The sequence below is a fragment of the Sceloporus occidentalis genome, unplaced genomic scaffold (assembly GCF_023333645.1).
Source record: "Sceloporus occidentalis isolate IW3139 unplaced genomic scaffold, rSceOcc1.0.p SCAF_2, whole genome shotgun sequence".
In the NCBI taxonomy this organism is placed as follows: Eukaryota; Metazoa; Chordata; class Lepidosauria; order Squamata; family Phrynosomatidae; genus Sceloporus; species Sceloporus occidentalis.
In genome coordinates this window covers 184,718,213-184,740,890 of record NW_028316982.1, presented here as the reverse complement: position 1 = coordinate 184,740,890, position 22,678 = coordinate 184,718,213, and the positions used below count along the sequence as shown (strand labels likewise).

The window sequence follows — 22,678 nt, the reverse complement described above, 5'->3', positions numbered from 1 at the left end:
CTTTGGGCATCCACAGTTGGAGCTCAAAATCCTAGTGGGTTTTTTGTTTGTTTGGTTGGTTGGTTTGTTTTGTTTTTTTGGTGTGGAAACATGAGGCAGAGTGCCTGGATTCTGAATAGACAAGTATTAGCAGTTTCCTCTTCCTGTGTGTTCTGAGGCCCGGTTGTTTCTGAAAATGTCTCCCTTTTTGTCTGAAGTGCCCTTTCATCATAGTTCCCCTTGTATGCACTAAGTGTTCTTGACATGAGGCCAGAAAGACATAAGGAACAAAGCATGGGACTGTCATCTGAGCAACTGGATATATATGTGAAGGTATGTTGTGACTGGATGCAGTTGGTCATCGTGATGGTCTTGATAGAATGGAAAGAAGTTCTCTCTCTCTCTCTCCCTCCCTCCCTCCCTCCGTGTGTGTGTGTGTGTGTGTGTGTGTGTGTGTAAGAGTGACATTAGCAGACTTTCACTTGTAGTGTTTTGAGGTACACTACATAAAAACAAAGGGAAGCTGCTTCATAAAAAAAGGAAGCTGCTTCATAACAGATCAGAGTTTCTGGCCAGCTAAGACAGTATTACATACTCTTATTGATAGTGGCCCTCCAGGTTCTTGGACAGAGGTCTTCTGCACATCACAGCTACCTTACTCTTCTAACTAAATGTGTCAAGGATTGAACACGGGGCTTTCTGCATGTAAAACATTAATCCTCTCTTCTGAAAACATTATTTTACCTAGATTCTAGGATAGGTCTGAGATCTATTTCACACTGTACAGTTGCATCATTTTTATCCCACTTTGTTATGTACTTTCAAGTCATTTCTGACACAATGATTCTAAGGTGAACCTATCAAGGGGTTTTCTTGGCAAGATGTAATATTCAGCAGGGATTTCCCTTTGCCTTCCTCTGCCCAGTGCGTTTCCATGGTTGAGTGGGGATTTGAATGATGGTCTCCAGAATCATAGTCTGGTGCTCAAACTATTATACCACGCTGATGTTAGCTGACTTTAACTGTCACAGCTCTGTCATATGGGATCCTGGACTTTGTACCTTTGTGAGATATTTGGAATTCTTTTTTAGAGAGGTCCAGTACAACACTAGAGCTCTTTAGCATAATCCAAACTAGAAATGCTAGAATTCCATAGGATGCTGCTGCAGCAGTTAAAGTGGTGTGAACGTTTGTCTGTAATGCACAGTGAAAAGGGCCTGATTGTTTATCAGTAAGACTAAGCCTCTTTCTCTCACGATAGAGTGATATAGATGTGATAATTGGGGATATGCCACTGTACTGTTGTACCAGAATATTGGTAGCACTTCTTTTTTCAGTTTAAATTAATATTTCCCCCCAAAAAAGTCACATCTGAAAAATTAACACAGATGTAAGAACAAAATTGAGGTTGTAAATTAGCTGTTCTTCTTGTCTACTGCATTCTCATTGATTAAAGTATTATCTCACACTGGTGTGCATAATTGTTTAAAAGCTGAATTGTCATTCTTTGCTCCTGTTTGTTATTTCTTTCCCATTTAGTGAAGCTATATTTACTTGGTACTATGACTGTCTTTTCTATCTATTCCTCAGCAGTCAGTGAAAGCAAACAACTGCTGTTTCATAAGACTAGGTATATGCTAAATGATGCACCTCTTCATGCAGGCTACACTGTATATTTAAATTTCATACCATGCCAATCCTAGTTTCCTACCAACTAAACATGGAGAATTCTAGAGTATAATACATCAGGGGTTCATGGTGTAGGAAGTTATGTTTCATATGTGAAGGAAATGCAGATAATCAGACATTTAACCCAAGTGTATCTTATTGGTACATTTGTACTGTGCATAAAAATATTTCTGTGCAGCAAGAAGGAAATGGAAAATTTCCCTCTGGAATTAAATCATTGTTTTTTTAGCAGAAAACGCATTATATTTTGATAAATATTCTATGGTATTTAATACACAGATTTGGGGCTACGTGCATCCTGAAGTGGTTTTGCATGTGATGTTACCCTCCTTTACCTTGCAAGCCTTCATCATATACCATATATCTATTCAGCATCCGTCCCAGTTCTAGTGTAAATGTACACTAAAAGTTGAATTTCAATCCAGAAAATTATACTGTTTACATAGAAGTGTGTGTGTGATAGGCTGTTGGTAAAGGGTAATTGACAGGGGGAGAGGGTGGCTGAAGAAATAAATGATGTGTGGTAGAACAGTGGTCATTTGCTGACCTGTACTGGTCCATGAGCCATCAGCTACTAGTCCCAGGTAAAATTCCAGGAAAGAAGGATATCATTTTAGCCAATGGGAACAGATATGGTATTGATCCCTGGCAAACTGGGGTGAAAAAGAAAGCTAATCACCCACATTAGATAGGTTGAGCAGCGCTGCAGTAGAAAATCTTGTCAACAGGGCCAGTAGGGGTTGTTATGTTTATATGAGCTTTAAAAAGTTGGATTCAAAGAAGACTCATATCATTTAAAGGAAAAGCAGTTCTGGATCCAGTCCATAAAACCCAATGAACTCTTTAAATATGGAAATATATACTATGCAGTTCTTGAGAATTTTGCACAAGGATTTCACTACTCCTCTGCAGGGACATTTCCCAGCCCCTAGTTACCTATGGAGGGATGGCTGGGGGCAGGGAAAGGTCTGGGAGGAAGAGGAACCAATGTGTGCCTATTCCTCCTCCCCCCGGGACGTTTCCCAGCTTCCAGCTGCCTCTGGAGGGACAGTTGTGGGTTGGGAAAGGTCCCAGCGGGGAGGAGAACGGGTGCATCCCTATTCCTCCTCCTCTCCGGGGACCTTTCCCGGTCCCCAGCTGCCTCTGGAGGGACAGCTGGGGGTCGAGAAAGCTCAGGGAGGAGTAGTAACATGCGTGTCCCTATTTCTCTTCCTCCCCAGGGACCTTTCCCGGTCCTCAGCTACCTCTGAATGGGCAGCTGGGGGTTGGGAAAACTAGTGGAGTAGGAATGGGTGCATGCTTATTCTTCCTCTTCCCCAGGGACCTTTCCCGACTTCCATCTGTCACTCAGAGACAGATGGAGGCTGGGAGAAGGGCAGGGGCAAGAGGAGCAACTGATGTGCATCTGGTGCCCCCCTCCCAGACCTTCCCTAGCTTATCACTGTCTCTCAGAGACAGTGGAGTCTGGGGAAAGGGTGCTGGAGGGGAAGCCCCACCCTGGAAATCCTGCCCTTGGCACCAGGTGCTGCCTGGTGCCAGAAAAAATTAATTCAGGCACGTGGCCCCAAAAAGGTTTGCCATCACTGCTATATGTGATTCCATGACTAGTTGTTTAGTATCATCTAAGAACTTGCCTAATCTCCTTTCAAAGCAAACTAAGTGGTGGCTTCCACTATAGTTTGTGGCAATTAATGGGTTTGGCAGTGTGTTTTAAAGAACTTGAAATGGGGGAAGGGAAGAATTTTCCCTACAGATAACCACTCAGTCGTATGCATACATATTCAATATTTTATGTTTCATGTATTTAGTATTGAAGCTCTCCATTTCCTTTGCTCATGCGTACATCTCTTTAGATTGAGACGAAAACTGTTGCTTGTCAGGTGTATATTCCCAGATAGAGCCAAAACAGACGGGCACAAAGCGGCGGTGTGATGCCACGCCTGAAAGAGCCAGGTGGACGCTGCGGCAACCGCATACAGTGGCCCCACTCTGGCTTTTTTCTGGTGCAAAAAGAGGCAGCAAAATGCTGCTCCTTTTTACGCTGGAAAAAGGGTGGCTTTTCTGCTGCGGCAATGCCTTTTTGGTGATCCTGCAGTGTGCAGCGAATGAATGCCATGCTGCTGGATCACCGCAATTCTGCCCGCTGTCTGGGTGGGTAGGCAGGCAGCTTGATGCTGGTTTCGAGGCATGCGTTGTCCATATGCCATGCTCCCTTGCCGCTGGGAAGCTGGTGTATTGTGCCGGTCTGTACTGGCCCTTAGTTTTGTGCAGCTGACAGTGGAACAGGCCCTAATTCCCTGTGCTTTTAAGAATAACAGTCCCTCTTTGAATCACTGAAAGTTAAGGTTGTTTGAACAATCTTGGTTTCACTATTCATTTTAGTATGGTTGCCCTGCATATGAAATGAGTATGAAAGACATACTTTGACTTATCCTCTTCCTTTCATTTTTGAAGAAGTCTTCTCTGGTCTGTATCTCATTCTCACACCATATCTGGCATTCTCAACCTGAATTTGAAATGGAAATTGGCAACTTCTTATTTCAGGACTATACTAATGTTGTAATCAAAATACTTTTCTGCTTCTCTTTGGCGGGTTACAGACTGCTGAAAAGCGGCGCTTTGCCGCCGCTGCCGGTTGCTGCATCCGGGTACCGCAGCAGCCAAACCGCGCAATTCCCGGACGCAGCGAAGAAGAAGCTCCAAAATGGCGCTTCTTCTTGCACCCCAGATGGGACACCGCGAGGCACTACTCGCGCACTCACGGCGTCACATCCGGGGTGCAACGTGCGGACACTATGCGTTTCATACGTCAAAATGGCGGCGCCCGTGTGTATAGGGCGCCACCATTATTACGCCCTCGTCACATGCTAGGGGTGAGGCTGGTATGGATGCTAGGTCCTCGGCCAACCCCTAGCATGTGACGGGGGCACCACAAAGGCCCATTTGTAACGGGTCCAAGATTTCTTGTTCTCTTCGCTTACAGCTGTTAATTCCTCCTTATGTAAGCTACAGAGGTGCAGAACCTTCCAGTAAATATTTTCCCAGTCCTTGGATTGGAATTTTTTGGGGAAACTTGTAAACGGATCCACCCAGATACAGAGCACGATATAGGTGTGTCGGAAAGGGCATTTGGCCAGAGGAAACTCCAGATTGTTCTTGTTAACTGTCAACAAATCAACTTTTACTATGCTCAGGTTTTGCAGACCCTATCCTCAGGTCTTGCAGACTCGGGGCCATGGCTTCCTTGACTGATTCTATCCATCTTGAATGTGGTCTTCTTCTTTCCCTTCTGCCTTCTGTCTTACCAAGCATTGTTGTCTTTCTTAGTGAGTGATGTCTTATCATGATATGGCCAAAGTACAACAGCCTCAGTTTTATCATCATGTCTTCTATGGAGAGTTCAGGCTTGATTTGCTCTATGACCCATTTGTTTGTCTTTTAGCAGTCCATAATATCCACAATAAACTTCTCCAGCACCACATTTCAAATGAGGTTATACTCTTTTTACGAGCTTTCTCCACTATCCAGGTTTCACAACCATACATAGAAATGAGAAATACGATGGCATGGACAACTCTAATTTAATATTGAATGACATACCTTTATATGTCCGGCTCTTGTCTGGTTCCTTCATAGCTACCCTTCAAAGTCCTCGTCGTCTTCTGATTTCTTGACTACAGTCACTGTTCTGATTAATGACTAAGGCAAGGTGTAAAAAAATCCTGAACTTTTTCAATGTCTTCATTGTTTACTTTTATGAAGTCATCTTTGGTCATTCTTTGATAACTCCAAATAGTTCCCAGAAATACATCTAACCTTGTGGGATGTAATTGATATTTACTAGTATTTAATTTTCTCTGTTCCCTAATGAAGAAGAAAATATTAAAGATGATCTTTCAATCTAAACACATATGTTATTTGAAACTGTATCTCCTGTTGCTTAGAGAGATCTATATGCAGGGTTTTTGTAATATTGTATTACTGAACCTGTTAATCAGTCAGAAACCAGAAAAATCATGGAGTCTTAGTTGGATGGGGCCATACAGGGTCATCTAGTCCAAACCTCTGCCATGCTAGAATACACAACTGAAGCACTTCTAAAACATGCCCATCCAGCCTCTGTTTAAAGACCATCAAAGATGGAGAGTCCCAACCTCTGAGACAATCTAAATCAATTGAAAAGCTTCATTCACTTGGTAGTCTTAAAGATAATTCTAAGCCATTTTATTTAGACATTTTATTTTCTTTTTCATAGGTTCTTTACACTAAAAATAACTACAGTAGAGTCTCAGTTATCCAACCTTCGATTATCCACCATTCTGGATTATCCAACATTTTCAGCTATCCAACTATCAGCCCGCCCGTTTATGCATGGGCTGGCCCCTCTTTATTTAACTGATCTTCTCTCTCCCTACATCCCTACTCGCACTCTCCGCTCTGGTAGCCAAAGTCTCCTCTCTCAACCCAGGATTTTCTCTGCCCCGTCCCGGATCCGCCCCTTCTCTCTTGCTGCCCCTCATTCCTGGAACCTTCTTCCTCTGCATACATGGCTCATCACTTCCCTAACCAGCTTTAAGGCTGAGCTGAAAACCATATTGTTTAGGGAAGCGTTCTCAGGGAATTTGTGATTGTCATCTGGCTGTCTGATAATGTTTGATGTGATGTGATCTGCTTTTATATGTGATGTTTTTAATTTGTCTTTTCTTTTCTACATGGTAATTTTATCTATTTCTCTATTTAATTGTTATTATTTACTTAGAGTGTACGCCTTGGGCAGGCTTTTATATACTCCTAATTTTACTGACTTTGTACAGCGCTGTGTATAATTACAGCGCTCTAGAAATAAGGTATAATAATAATAATAATAATAATAATGTCGGATAATCGAGACTCTACTGTATTACTATATGTAAATATTGCTTAGCCTTTACCTTAGCTCGTTTTAATGTTTTGCCATTGTTAAATGGCTAGTATACTGATGCTTTCCATTTGTGGGGGTCTGCACATGTCACAACAAGGAGGTGGAATCAATGGACCATGCCCCCTGATGTTTCAATTTATATAGTGAAGTTTATTCTGCATTTCCCAGTGGTCTACAAAGGCAAATATTATCTTCCTAGTATGTTAAATTCTGATAAAAAGCTCGTTTCTATTTCTCTTGTGTCCCTGTTTTTGTGTAACTGTATCTGTCAATGGTCCTTTCTCTCCCAGCCAATCTATGAAGCCTGTCTGTTCCAAATTTCTGCTCAGACAAAACTCAACAGTATCATTAAATAGGGCTCAATTTTTATGAGTAGGAATGAGACTTAGTAGGCAAACAGTCGATGCTAGAAAAAGTTTTCCAAGAGATTGCAGAAGTATACCTGTCCATTAAAGTTCTTTTAACTTTCAATGATTGCTTGTATTTTATCCGGCCTGCTTTGTTTTCAAATACAGGTTGAGTCTCCCTTATCCAAAATGCTTGGGACTAGAAGTGTTTTGCATTTTGGAGTTCATCAGATATTTTCAGAGTTGGAATATTTGCATATACATAATCAGATATCTTGGATATGGGACCCAAGTCTATACATGAAATTCATGTATGTTTTGTATACAGCTTATATACATAGCCTGAAGGTAATTTTATACATAATATTTTAAATAATTTTGTACATGAAAGGAAAGTTGTCACTAGCTCAGCCACCCATGTGGACAATTTTGGATTTTGGAGTATTTTGGATTTCAGAATTCTGGAAAAGGCATACTCAGCAGGTAGTATTTGATTAAAATTGAAAACCTGTTAACGCTCCAAGCACACAACTACTTACAGCTGGATGTTTCTGAATATGTCATTTTAAAATCCCATTAATTGTTTTTTGTTTGTTTGTTAATAAGAACTTTTTCCAGCTGTGACAACAATCCTATTACAAGAGATGGTGTATGTGTGTATTTATGTCAAAAGTAAATTGATATAATCTTAATAATGGTAGAAATTTGTTTTTGTATGTGCAATCATTGGAGAGCTCTGGAAACAACCAAAGTATTAAGTGATCTCCTTTTTGACCACTGGTCATAATGGTGATTCGATGAAAGGAGCACGATCAACTATTCTTTCCCCATCTCTTGTAATTGTTGCATGCTGACAGTGTAAGATGTGTGCACTGTGATTTGAGTTTAGCTTGTATAATTAGGAGAGAGTATCTGTCGTTGCAGGTGACTCGGGAATGTAAGATAGCAATGGTAATGTTACAAGGTTTCTGACCTTGCCTTCCCCCCAGGTGTAATAGCTGTATTTTAAGAAGAAGATGTGAGAAAGTACTTGTCCCTTTTCCGACAAGGATCTGCAACCTTGTGAAGCCACAATAATTTTTCATCCTCCTAGCTTGTATAGTAACACACGATTTTTGACAGTGGAGTACTGGATGCTGAATCTCACCCTTTTTTAATGTGTTATATAATCATGCAGTTCTTTGGATTCATTTAAAGTAGGATCTTAGCATGGAAATGTAGTATAAAAGAATAACAAAGGCAGAGGCATCTGACAGAGATCTGAAGCACACTTTTCTTCAAATCTAACAGCTATTTTATATTCATATTTGCTGTTTTGAAGCAGTGAATTTTTCAATGTACTGTATCACTCATGTCACGTACATAATACTTTTACCTTTCCTAGTTCCAGTATGTTAAATTTTCTTAATAAAAGGTTTGATCCTGGTTCTCATGTGTGCATGTTCTAATGCAAGTGCCTTTCCATTTTGAAAAATTAACTTGGAACCAATTCACAAAGCATTTTTCTTACCCATATCACTATTACTTTCAACAGGTTACATATAATATGGATTGGTCTCTTATAGTTGTATCTACTGCGTAGTACATCGCATTGAGGTCAACAGAATTTAGTCTCAACATATCTGTAGGACTGCAGCCTCAGTAGTTTGCGTAACAATGTAGCGATAAAATAAAAACAGTCTGTTAAGAGTCAACTACATTTTGGACCATGCCTAGCAATTTCTAGAGCAGAATTAAATTATATGTTCTAATTATGAATGAGAATGACATAAGGCTTTTAATTTTAAAGATCTGGTATGTTGCATCTTGCAAATTTATCAATAGCAGTGTTGTCAAAGACTTTATTGCTTTTTAAGCAAAAGCAGTAAGTGGATACAGATTTTTCTAATCACTCAGAAGACAACCATAAGGAGTTAAATATGTGACGTTTCAAAACATAATTTCTGTTGTTCATTACTGCCTTTTCAGGCAATTCCAGGAAACCTGTTTTGAAAAGGGTTAGAGAAAGTGAGGACACTTAGTTCCTTCAACTCCATATTTTTCCCAATTATCATTCTTTAAAACAGTTTGTGCAAAGCAATGTTAAGTAGAGGGGGAAAAAGTCTACACGAGGGTGTCACATTTAGCATTGTGCATTTGGTAGTAATACAGTGCGCCCACGTCATATGCTGAAAGTCGCGTGGGGAGGAAAGGGTGGTATGTCCCATAGGGACGAATGGGGCATGCACCCATGGCGCACATGCATTGCTGCACTGCCACGCTGCCGCATGCACGAGCCCCATTCATTTAAATGGGGCTCAAGCATATGCATTATTTGTTTTACGCGGTGTAATCCAGAATGGATCCCCCGCATAAACAAAGGATGCACTGTAATGTTAATGATCATGGACACCTTCACAATCTTAAGAGGCCTGATGTGTGTAGCACACTTTGCATGGGTCTCATTGTATGTAGATGCTGAGAAGTATCAGCTTGTTTCGAATGTGGCTGTGCACTTCCACAGAAATTATAATGGCAATGCTGAGAATAAAAGGTTGGTTGCCAGTTTGTTTCTGGGCTCAATTTAATATGTTGTTGACCTTTTGATTTGTCTAAATCTAGTTTTCTTTAGGGTATATCACAGAATGCCATCTTATTACACCCCCCCCCCCCCCACCCAGGATGATCAAATACAGCCTTGCCTCTGGGACAGGCCTTCCCTTTTCCAAATTTTCTTCTTGGGTTGATTTTAAATTGTGACTCACCTTAGGTGTGCATTGTAAACTGGGAAAAAAGTAGTATCCAGTCGGCCCTCCGTTTTTGTAGGGGATCCATTTCAGACCTCCCCTCCTATGAAAATGGAGACTTGCTGATATTCAAGCCCCATAGGCTTGATTGGGGCTCATGCCCACAGATGTGTGCAGGGCGCATGCCACGTAAGCATGCCCCATTGAAATTAATGGAAGTCGCCTCTTCGTGAATATTCAAGACCATGGATCTGCGAGAATGGGTTGACTGTACACCCAAACAGTAATATGTAAAGCCATTGAGGATGGAAAGAATATCCTCAGTTATTCATTTCCTTGTCAAAAATTGGGGTTCCTAACAGTTGGGAACCCCAACTGAGAAAATAATTAAGTAGATGGACATTTGTTGGTCTGTAACTGCATTTAAATTATTTCTCAAAGTACCTGAAGTAGAACTGACCTACTACTAGCCAATCAATGCAAGATTGCCAAGATTACTTGGGGTAGACCTATATCAGGCATTCTCATGTCTTACAGTTGGGTAAGATCTTGGGGCTTCCATGAATTCTGAACTGTTGTGTGAACTCTCAAATTCTGCAGATCCTACAATGGCATCTCAGCCACAATTACAACAGACCAACCCACAGCATTTCATGTGAAATAGGCCAGTTTCCTGCACAATTTGAGGGGTAGTAAATTGTGAATGTGCCTGGTGGCCTGCTCGTCCTTCTCTGTGGCAGAGCAAATCAACACACTTCCTGGCTAAATTGGATCCAGCATTATTCTTCACGGATCCTTCTCCTTGGAATACTTCAGTACTGTACTTTCAAATGCCAGAAAAATTCTGTCGAGAAATATTAATTTTCTCCCATAGTGGGAAGAAAATTACTTTACCTTCCTTTGACATGGTACTTATGTGTGACTACATTACTTTCTTTCAGTAGTAGGATATGTGCTAGTGATACTTAGATTAGCACACTTTAGTTTTGTTATTAGATATCTAAATATGTGTCAGTTGTTAATTTTTTGTTGCTGTTGCTATTGTCTGCAAGTTATTTTCAACTTATGGTGACCCTGAGATAAACCTATCATGGGTTTTCTTGACAAAATTTCTTCAGAGGAGGTCTGCTTTTGCCTTCCTCTGAGACTGAGAGAATGTGACTTGCCCAAGGTAACCCAGTGGGTTTCCATGACTGAATGGGGATTTGGACTGTGGTCTCCAGAGTCATAGTCCAGTGCTTACACCACTACTGGCTTTCTCTTTGCTGATCTATTATTTGTTGATCTACTAGTTTTTAATCGGTAGGTAAAAGAAGTTGGCCAGCAGTAACCTAAATATTTGTAATTAAGATTGAGTTGGCATGCAGAGACATATGGGATTAATTCTCTTTATTTATATTTTTTCCTGTAAGTCTTTGGTGATACATAATTAAAGTTTTATGTGATTTATTTCCCCCATTGTAGTCCTTTTTTTCTCGGGAGAACCTTTCATGTGGTTAACTGTTCCCCTGTGTTTGCTTTGTTTAATAAAAACCATTGACATTAGTCAAGAAGACAGGAACTTTTTTCTTGACCTGTTGCTGTTCTGGTGAATAAAGTTTGCACGATGTTGCAGTGTGTTGAACAATACTCACAGCTGATGAAAATATTATACTGTACTAGCATACTTCCAAACAGGAAGTAAGTAGTTATCTCCAGATACTCGCATACTGATCCCCAGAAAATATATGCTCCCCTGTGTTTGCTTTGTACAGTTTAGATGTATAATGGCAACAGACAGTGATTGTGGAGGGATTTTCTACAGAGTGGTTCTAATTCTCCTGAGTCTGCCACAGCCTCACTTCCTCAGCTGAAACTGCAACAGCCCACAGTTAGATCATTTTAATTTCTAATAAATTGAAATATTACTTATAATAATTGATTGGTTCGAGAAGAAGCAAGTCATGTGTAAGTCCCACTGAAATAAGTAAAAGGATGGTTATTAAAATAAACTTATTTACATTGTTATAAATATAATTTCTCTCAAACAGGTAGTCAGCATGGCTTACAAATTAAAATACAATAGAGATAAAATATATAAAAGATCAACATCAAAAGGGAATTTTACTGTCCGTAATATATAGAAACATATTAAAACATACAATTAAAAATGACAAAAAGCATTTTGGAAATGGTGCAATAAAATAATACAGCACCTCTAAGAAGCTCTTTCTGTAGTTCTCCAGTCTTTTGAAATTTTTAAAAAAGTGTTTGCCTCCTGATGGAAAGACAGCAACGAGGAGGCAATTTTTCTCCTCTTTGGAAAGGGAGTTCCAGAGCCTAGGAGAGCCACCAGGAAGGTATTACCTTGTCTTTCCACCAGCCACGCCTGTGAAGGTGGTGAGTGAGAGAAGTCCTGTTTTGAGGATGTCACAGGCTTCTGTGCAGCTGGACCTTATCCAAAGGGACATAAATTCAACACTATTTATGTAATGAATGTACAGCTGGTGTATACTACTTCTGTAGTGTGTAAAAAGCACTTCTTTTTTGGCAGAAAACAATCCATTGGCTCTTGGTTACTAAAATGTTCAGTATTAACTGTCCAGGGACAGGTGGACTTCTATTGAAAACAGTGAGTAAGGAGGATAAACCATGATTCTCATGCTGGCTTGGCCATGTAAACCACTGGGTGACCTTGGGCAAGTCACACTATTTCAACCCCAAAGGATGGCAGTGGCAAACCCCCTCTGAAGGAACTTGCCAAGAAAACCCTGTGATAGATTCACCTAACAACTTGGAGGCACACAACAACAGCAAAAACAAGGAGGATAAACATTCCTGAACATCACAAAAGGTGCAGTATAGTTTCATCTTAGTTAATGTTCATCAAGCACATTACTCTTCTAAATCTACCCAGAAAATGCAGAACTCACACTGTGCAACACTTATTTTTTATTTTATTTGGTAGTAATACAGTGCTGTATGTGCAACACTTAATCTGTATGTATTTGTAGCATGTACATATAAATATTCTCCCATTCATTGGGTTGCCAGAGTCGAAGTCGGCTTGACAGCATTTAAAAACAACCAAAACTAAGTATAAGGCTATCACATTTTGTGTTTAGGAAATGGTACTTCTGTTCTTTTCTTCTCAGTTGCTCTGATAACTCTGTGCTTGCACTGAAATGTAAATTCCAATTGTCCAAATACCTAAATCTTCCAGTTATTTGAATATTTGTGGAAATGTACTGTTAAAATTTAAAACAAATTAAATGAACAGTTCGTATTGGCAGACATATTAGCAGACATTTTCAAGGAACAGTTGTTTGTATTAGCAGACATATTGTGATGTGTCTACTTGACAGTGTACAAGAAGTAGCACAGGGAAAATAAACTTTTTTTCTCTCTCTGGGGTTTGCACTTGAAATATATGGTGCAGGTAGCTCTTTGAATAAACTAAAAATTACCAGGCATGATCCTCATGTGTTGGATTGTTAGAAGAACTCATTTGGGGTGAAGTTTTAGCTTTAATGAGTGAGATATAATATTGTCAGTTAGCTTTCTTTATACTGCTTTCTGTGTCTACCCTAAAAGGCACCAGAGCCTATCTGAACTTGGACACTAAACAGGGTCAGACTTGGTTAGTACTTGGATGGGAGACCGTCAATGAATACCAAATGCTGTAGCTTATATTTTAGAGGGTGGAAGTGGCAAAACCACCTCTGAATATTGGTTTCTGCCCCTTCCCCCTTACACATTAAGGAGTGTCAGCTGCTGTAGAACATAGGCATAGTCATATGGATATTACATTTTATCATCTTAATAACTGTGTATCCCTGCTGTCTCAGCTGCTTGTTTCCCTGACAACTCCAGTCCTGACTTATGGCACAAGTAGATATCTACACTGAAAGCTGATGCTTGTTGGTATTTCTTTACTTGCTCCTTGAACCTCTTAAGTTGTAAATATGCTGAAGGAATGTGTCCTGGGGATGATTTTGCTCCAAAAGAGTCTGGGATTTCTAAATGCTGCTGTTCTGGATTTTGGCAGGCTGCCTCAACAGAATAGCACTACTGGGATGGTTATTTACCAGGATGCTTGTATCAGTGGCGACAACAACTAAGAATTACACCTATGGGGAAAATGCCATGCTGAACAGCATGCAAGTAACACTGCAAATGCTGCTATACAACTTAAGAGTCCATTAATTCCTAACATGCAGTGAACTGCTTATAATCAGATTTTGAATCACACAAAATAGCAAACTACTTGTGGTGAAATACAAAATCTATGTTAAGCTTGGCTTTTCCTTCCTGTTGTATACAAACTACTAATGGACTGAAGACTACAGAAAGATGAAAATAATGGAAATACTAACCGGGGAGGGGGAACAGTTCCATGTAAGGGAAAGTATGGTTGTAGTATATTCTAAGCTAATCTGGGAAAAGAAATCCTAACAAGAGATTGAAATGAATGCTATTTAAATGTTGGAAGTCCATTAGAGATATATAAACAGGATAGGAAAAGATGAATTGCTAGAATTTTTTCTTTCTTCTTTAGCAAATTGCTAAGCAAATGATTACTCTCTAGGCTTTGTTTGTTTTGCAGGTGGTACCAAAAAAGACAGAATTAACAAAGACGCCTGAAGCATTTATTGTGATAGAGCTTCACATTTGCTGCATTAGAACTTTGTATTTTCTTGTACATGTGCCTTGTATGAGAGAAATATGTGTTCCTTGAAAATAATGGAGCCCTGGTGGCGCAGTGGTTAAATGCCTGTACTGCAGCCATTCACTCAAGACCACAAGGTTGCGAGTTCAAGACCAGCAAAAGGGCCCAAGCTCAACTCAGGCTTGCATCCTTCTGAGGTCGCTAAAATGAGTACCCAGACTGTTGGGGGCAAATTAGCTTACTTGCTAATTAGCTTACTTGCTGTTCACCGCTATGATCTTTGGAACAGCGGTATATAAATAAAACATATTATAAAATATCATCTATGCCTGTCTGTGGGTAATAACTTCTATAAAGTTCAACAGGACTTATCTTTTAAATTTAGTATTAATGTGTTTCAAAATTACATTTTTATTGCATTCTGTTTGTTGTTGTCAATCACCCTCAAGTTGATCTCACCTTATGGCGACCCTGTGGATGAGACATCTCCAAGACCCCCTATCCTCCACTACTCTTCCCAGTTTCTGTAGATTCATACCATGACCACCTTAATTGAGTCCATCCATTTAACATGTGGCCTTCCTCTCTTCCTAATTTGTTCCACTTTCCCCAACATTATTGTCTTTTCTAATGAGCCATGTCTTCTCATGATGTGCCCAAAGTACAAAAGCCTCAGTTTAGTCATCTTTGCCTCCAGGAAAATTTCAGATTCGATCTGTTCTAAGACCAATCTATTTCTTCGTTTTGCTGTCCATGGTGTCCTAATCACTCTTCTCCAACACCACATCTCAACTGAATTTATTTTCTTTTTGACCATTTTCTTAATTGTTTAGCACTCTTATTCATATATGGTAATGGGGAATACAATTGCTTGTACGATTCTGACTTTCGTGCTTAGTTGTATATCTTTGCTCTTTAGGACCTTTTCTAGTTCTTTCATAGCTGCCCTCCCCATTTTTAGTCTTCTTCTGATTTCTTGACTGCAGTCCCCATTCTGATCTATGATTGATCCCAAGTATAGGAATTCTTTTCCTATTTCTATTTCCTCATTGTCTAGTGTGAAGATCCTCTGTGGTCATTATTTTTGTTTCCTTTATGTTCAACAGTAAGCCTGCCTTTGCACTTTCTTCCTTGACCTTCTCAGTAGTTGCTCTAGGTCTCCAATGTTTTCTGCTAATAGTATGGTGTCATCTGCATATCTTAGATTGTTTATGTTCCTTCCTCCTATTTTCATTCCTCCTCCTTAAGTTTCCAAGCCTGCTTATTGTATAATATGTTCTGCATACAAGTAGAAAAGAGAGGGTGAAAAGATGCATCCTTGTCTGACCCCTTTGCCAATTGGGAACCATTGTGTTTCTCCGTGTTCTGTTCTAACCATTGCCTCTTGCCCTGAGTACTGATTCCTCATCAGGACTATCAGATGTGTTGGCACTCCCATGTCTTTAAGGGCGTTCCATAGCATTTCATGATCTATGCAGTCAAAGGCTTTACTATAGTCTATGAAGTACATTCTGATTTTCTTTTGGAATTCCTTGGTGCGCTCCATTAGCCATTGTATGTTTGCAGTATGGTCCCTAGTGCCTCGTACTCTTTTGAACCTTGCTTGGACCTCTGGGATTTCTCTCTCCATGTATGGTTGGAATCTATGCTGCAGAATTCTGTACATGATTTTCTTTGCGTGGGAGATTAGTGCTATGGGCCTATAGTTGCTGCAGTCTTTTGTGTCTCCTTTCTTGTGGATAAGGATGTAAATTGATTGTTTCCAATCCATTGGCCAGTGTTTTGTTTTCCATATCTGTTGACATATGCCTTCTCTACTGTGGAGGATATTGGAAATGCTGCTCTGATACTATTCTAAAACCATAGGACTTGACATTGCTTCTTCAGATCTTTGATACTGCTGGCAAGACATTTTTGTATTTTAAAGGATTATTTAGGATGCTGTATTTCCTGTGGGTGAATATCTGGATGATTCTTCATGACTACATATTAAAGATTATAAAGTTTAGCTTATGTATTGTATAACAACTGCTGATGAAGATGGAAGTCTTAAGATGATTTTTAAGATTTGATAAACTTACAGCTGTGTGATTTGAAAATTATTGCTTCTGGCTATGCTTCAGGAATTTTCAAAACTTCATAGTTTTTATTTGCATATAATATGCATTTTCTATTATGATATGGAAGTTAGTTGATTAGACACACATTGTTTTCGTAAAGAGATCAGTTTTTAAAAAGTGTATATTTGCTTTTGGCTTCTTCATTTTTCAGGCTGTATGTTGCTTTATTGAATGCTCCTAGTGGAATTGCTTTGCACTTTCCCCCATTATGTTTTGTTCGATTTAAATCTCTCCAGATACAGAAGATATTTGTGAGTTTTGTAAAATGGCTTTCCTAATTCCGTAATGTATGTTTCTATTTTCTCTTCTAGTGGAGGCGATAGTGGAGTTTGACTACAAGGCTCAGCATGATGATGAGCTGACAATCAGTATAGGTGACATAATCACCAATATCAGGAAAGAAGATGGAGGCTGGTGGGAAGGACAGCTCAAAGGCAGAAGAGGTTTGTTCCCTGACAACTTTGTAAGAGTGAGTACAAAGTGAAACCTGTTAACTGTCTTGTGTCACAGACTTCTATCCTCTTGTTTAGATAGGGTTTTGCTGTTTAGATTATGTATGTGCCCAAACTATTTTTGAAGGTAGAATGAGACTAGTATCATGAAAGGACCACAGCATATGTTAAGAGGGAGATATGAGAGCATTTCTTACAATCGTAGGGGGCAAACTATCCATGTCTTTCTGGTTATTTCACTCTTTAGAATTACACTTCCTATTTGTTTTCCCTCATGTGGAAAATAAAAGATGCTTGGGGAGAGGATGAATTTTAGGTAGAAAAGAAACATTATCTGCAACAAATGTGGCTAAGTACCTTATCTACACCTGTTCTATCTTCCCAGTTATAGACTACTATGTCGTTTTGTCCCTTTCTCTTAAAAGTATTGATGATAAAGCCATTCTGTGTAACATTTACTTTGATCTTTAGATATGGTTATAATATTCTTAACCCAGACACTAAGAAAATAAAGATAGTGGAATGACTGGAAAGAGAAAGCCTGTGTGGGTTGGCATTTCTTTTTCCCTTGGGCGTTCATGGTTTGGAGGTGCTTCTCAACCCAATTTTGTTCCTGGATTCTCAGCTAACAACTATGGCCTACCTTGCACCATTATTTGAAAGAGAAACCTGAGTACTCATAGCATTTCATAGAATTGACTGTTACAACACACACTGCCCATGGCATCTATCCATGAAGATGATTTGGAAATGTGAACTGATACAGGATATCACTGCTGAACTGATGTCAGGATTTAAATGTGCATGGCTGCATTATGTTTATGTTGAAATACTTACAATAGTTATTAGTGCATCTCTGAATCTAATTAAAAATGCTGGGCTTTGACCTATGAATTCCTAAAAGCCCTGGGTGACTTAGGAAATGTCTGTTCCCATGTGAAGCTCCCTTAAGTTTAAAAAAATGTACACGGGGCAGAAGGGGCGGCGCGTCCCATTGTAATTTGAAAATAGAACAAAAATAATTTACAGAACTATAATCTAAAGCTCAAAAGAATTGACCATTTACTAGAATCTAGTAGAAACTAATATGGCTTCTATGTTTATTGGTATTCGACACCAGGATCTCTTACATTTTGGACCATGCGAACAATTATCAGGTCAGAATGCACAGGGAAGCCATTGAAATCCAGAAACACCTGGATGATTTCAACAGGAAAGAAGAAACCCTTAAAAATAAAGTTTGGCTACCAGTCCTGAAAAACACCAAAATCAAGACCCAGCAAATGCAAATGAAAACCACCCAAGGTGAGGGGGTTTCCCAGCAGACAATGGATCATTAAATAGTCACCCAGAGACCTTGCCATTCAACAACGGAACAATACACAGATTAACATGTAAATCACTTCCTCTCAAGCAACAGTATATATACCCCACTCTCTTCCATGCCAGCATTCTCTGAAGATGCTAGCCACAGCTGCTGGTGAAACATCAGGAATAAACTCTTCTAGAACATGGCCTCATAGCCCCCAAACCCACCAAAAACTATGGATGCCAGCTGCAAAAGCCTTTGAATTTACATGCTGTTTATTTATGTGCATGTTGATTTCATGTGTAAGTCGAGGGAAGGTTTTGGGGCCAAAACTTTGGATTTTGATATGACTCTTGGATAAGTCTAGGGTGCAACTTAGGAGCATGCTAGAAAGGATGTAAATGAACCCCCCACACACACACACAAATGCAGGTGCCCTTTGCAAAACCAACTCAGCTTTTCCCCTGCCCCCTGGAAAGGCAGAAGCACATGGATACACACTAACACCCCCTACTCCCCTTGCAAAACCAACCCGGCTCTTTCCTTGCTCCCTGGGAAGGCAGAAACACTCACACAAATGTCTTGGCTGAATAGCAGCTGCCGAGGTAAGGAGAATGGAGTGTCAGGAGGTACTTCCCTCTGAGCAGTATTACCATATTGATCCATATATAAGTTGACCCAGGATTCTATGGTTAATTTTTTGACATAATTTTTTTTACATAGTCGAGTATATACAGTAAGTGCTGAGACCCTTTGCTTGCTTGCTTGCTTGTTTGCTAGTCCTTCCTTCCTTCCTTCCTTCCTTCCTTCCTTCCTTCCTTCCTTCCTTCCTCTCCCTCCATCTTGGTCTCCTTTCCTTGTGATGAAAATGGCAAAAGTGAGGCTGGGTTGAAGCATTTCTGATAGGAGGTTGGACTGCCCCTGACTAGAAAGGAAGGGAGGAAGAGAAGGGCAAAGGCTGTTATCGTTCAGATGTTCAGGCTGCCTCCTCCCCACAGAGGAGTAACCACATGACATTGGCTGCAGGCCCAGCCAATTAGCTAACCTTTGCCTTGGCTCCTGTCATGTAGCCGCTGCGAGGAGGAGAAGAATCCCATATATGTCAATTCACAGATGACCACTCAAAGAACCACAAGGTAATCAACCTGCTTTTCACTGGTACTTGGCTTGTGCTAAGGAAACAGAGAGATGTGTAATAGGAACTGAGGGCATTACTATTCCAAGAACTGCTAACTGTATGTTGTGGTGTTTCAGGTTTTTGTGTGCTATAAAACCAAAGAACATATCAAACTCTTTCAATATGCATTAGCTGAAATGATAAGATTTTGCTGATAGGGGATAGGGAGAAATATAAAGCAGGAAACTGTGGTAGCAAAACTGTGCTTGCAGGCTTAAGTTTGTTAAGTCAGTCATGTTTTTGAATTATTGTGGATTTTTGGTAAATGTGTTTGAAAGAGCCTACATCAGTGGTTTTATTTCTTTCTCTCGCTTTCCCTCAACTTGTAGCATAAGGTTACAGTCTTACCAGGTGCTCCTTTTGAGCAATGGAGTGAGAGAGTAGCAGGATCTCAGCTGTTTCCTGTGGTTGTTTCAAAATACTGGCTATGTTTCGCAGGTGTAAGTGCCGGAGGTTCATATATTTTGAAACACTGTATTAATTAGGACAGTTTTTTGGCAGTGACATTTTAAGTGTAAAATCAGAATGCAATTTTCAAAATACAACTGAATTTCTTTCAGACTCTTAGTGTAAGGCAGCAGATGTACAGTGAAACCTAAAGGTGATTGGTTCTGTTCCTTGCCAACAGCCCAGATGAGCAGAGTGAGCAGCTGTTACCTTCTTTGTCTTTTGAATAGTGGCTAAACATTCCTGTTGGCCAAGAGATCAAGATAACTTTCCATTCCTTTACAGTTTTTATTTTTGCATAAAAGGATAGGCACGACAAAATTACTGGAGTGGTTTATGACTAGCACATGGAATTTAATACTTTAATTGCACGTACTCTTAGCAAATTGCATAGTTACTATCACACACACTTATGGAGCATGTAACAGTGGGTTGGCTGTTTTGTCTAGATTTAGACAAGTCATCAAGCAAACTTGGTACTATTGAAAGAAGGGCTATTTTAGTCCTGCTACAAACCAAATGCACACCTTGTGAATTAGTACCCTCTGTTTGGCATATGTTGGTGACTTATTCATAAGTAGGTGGGTCATCATCAACAACAGCGCTTTTGATTTGTTCTCTAGTGATCAGGAAGTCTGGAAAGAAATTGCAGCCATCAAGATTTAATAACAGTTTGACAGAGTATGTAGCAGTAGAAGAAAACTGCTGGAGAGTAAACATTGGTTAACCATTGTGTTTAAGATTGGTTGTGGTAACTGGGCAGGTCTTGGATTTATGGACAACTTGAAAGGTCTCTGAAATATGTTCAGCTTATAGTACCATTTTATCTTTTGGAATCCATACTGTAGACGTGGGGGTCATTCACAGTACACAGCTATAGTGCTATAATTTTACTTTAATTGCCATGACAACATCCCAGGGCCATTTTAAAGAGTGTCATTTAGAATTCTCAGCCTGGCTGCCTCACCAAACTGCAAACCCCAGAATTCCATAACATGTAGCTATGGGAATTAAGAAATTATAGTGCAAAACCTGCATGGTATAAATGGGCCCCAGGATCAAAGATGCTACTATAAAACAAGGGTGGGCAAAGTGCACCTTGTTGGTCTCAGTGGCCCTCAGGGCCATTTTTATGCCCCTCAAAACTTCCTCAAATGCTTTAAAAAATTCCAAAAGTTCTGTTTGCTCCCAAATGCCCCCCGGGGTCAAAGTTGTAATGAAATCTTTGCAGAAATTTTAAAACTTTTTTCAAACTTTTTTTTTTGTCCCAAGATGCACCCTAGAAGATTTGTGTGGGATTTCCACACAATGTTTTAAGTTCACCCAGGGCCAATTAGGCCCAAGAGAGGCCTTTAAAAATATAGCGACTTTTGCTCACTGTTTTTTTTTTAAAGGCCTCTTCTGGACTTAAAATGGCACAGCCCCAAAACATGGTGGAAATGCTTCCTACTCTTCCACAATTGCCCACTTACTCTAAAATGCTCAATTTTTGTACCCTTGAGCCCCCCCCCCCCCCCATGGCAACCTTATTAAACTCATATTTGTTTTTAAATTCTCCTCCAATTTTTAACAACTTTTTTCATCCCATAATCAGTCAAAATGGTCCCAGGCCAGTTGCAGGTGCTGACTCCTAGTTCTCCTTCCAGAGCCCTGAAAAAATTAAACAACATTATCCTCAAACTGGCCAAAATGACAGGCAGAAGTGATGCAATGTCTCTTCCAGTCCACCTCAAATACAGTCAACAACAGTAAAAATTGGCCACTACCCATGATGCATTTGCCCAAACTTGGTTTAGCGTCTACTGCCAAAAAAACAAGGAAGACTCTTAAATGTAGAGTAGGATGCATTATTTAAATGTAAATAAAATTACTCTAACCATCTAATACATTATTTTAAGACACTACATTGTAGATATTATTTTCCTTTTTCTGCAGCTAAGTTTGAGAAAAATTACTTGAGAATACGTTTCTTCAGTAAAAGACATTTACCAGACATCCAAGCTGGCTTCAGAAAAGAAAGAGACACTAGAACTCTAAGAAAGGCTGTGTGAAAATTGCAGTGATCTATTCCAGTCTTTTACTCCAAGGTCCAACACATACTGCAAACATAATCCAGTTTGATTATTTCTGGCTCAGTGCTAGGGAATCCTAGGAATAATAATAATAATAATAATAACTTTATTACGGCCAATTGGCCAGCACGAATCCTAGGAATGGTAGTTTATTGTGGTACCGGAGCTCTCTGACAGAGAAGGCTAAATGTCTCACAAAACTACAGTTTACAGAATTCCCTAGGATTGAGCCAGGATAGTTAAAATGGACAAGTCACAAGTCGAGTCAAGTCAGTGCATCATTTATTGCCGAGATGAGTCCAACTCAAGTCATTGAAGTGCCTTGAGTCCAACTTGAGTCTGAGTCAATTGACTCAAGTCTACCTTAATAGAAAATTGGAGGAACGAACACCAAAAATGTAGGAATATCACTAGGAGAAGAATGCAAAGATTTAGAATGACTGAGGAAAGTCAAAGAAGACAGTGCAAACACCAAGAAAATAAAAAGAATGGTTACATAAACCTAACTGTAACATGAATGAGCCAGCATGATATCATAGTTTGAGTGTTGGAATAGAACGCTGGGAGACCAGGGTTCAAATTCCTCCTTGTTCATGGGAACCCATTGGGTGTCTCAGAGGAAGGTAAAAGCAATCCCCCTCTGAACAAATCTTGCCAAACAAACAAAAAACCCAACAACAATTAACAACTGATAGATTTGCCTTTCGATCATCATAAGTTAGAAACTATTTGAAAGAACACAACAATGACAGCAATGTGAATGAAGAAGACACTGAAATAGTTAAAACATT

The 22,678-nt window shown here is 39.7% G+C and overlaps 1 protein-coding gene across 4 annotated transcripts in view; it reads left to right on the top strand.

Annotated features, from left to right (window-relative positions):
- Positions 1-22,678, top strand: part of SH3KBP1 (SH3 domain containing kinase binding protein 1) — a 203,267-nt gene that overhangs the window by 9,718 nt on the left and 170,871 nt on the right. For 3 of the 4 annotated variants that reach the window (XM_089511710.1, XM_089511712.1, XM_089511711.1), the window contains exon 2: positions 16,742-16,899. In XM_089511710.1, the coding sequence (XP_089367836.1) occupies positions 16,742-16,899 (158 nt within the window). Of the gene's footprint in view, positions 1-16,741; positions 16,900-22,678 lie in introns of those variants that run through there. The other variant, XM_089511713.1, reaches the window with a different exon arrangement.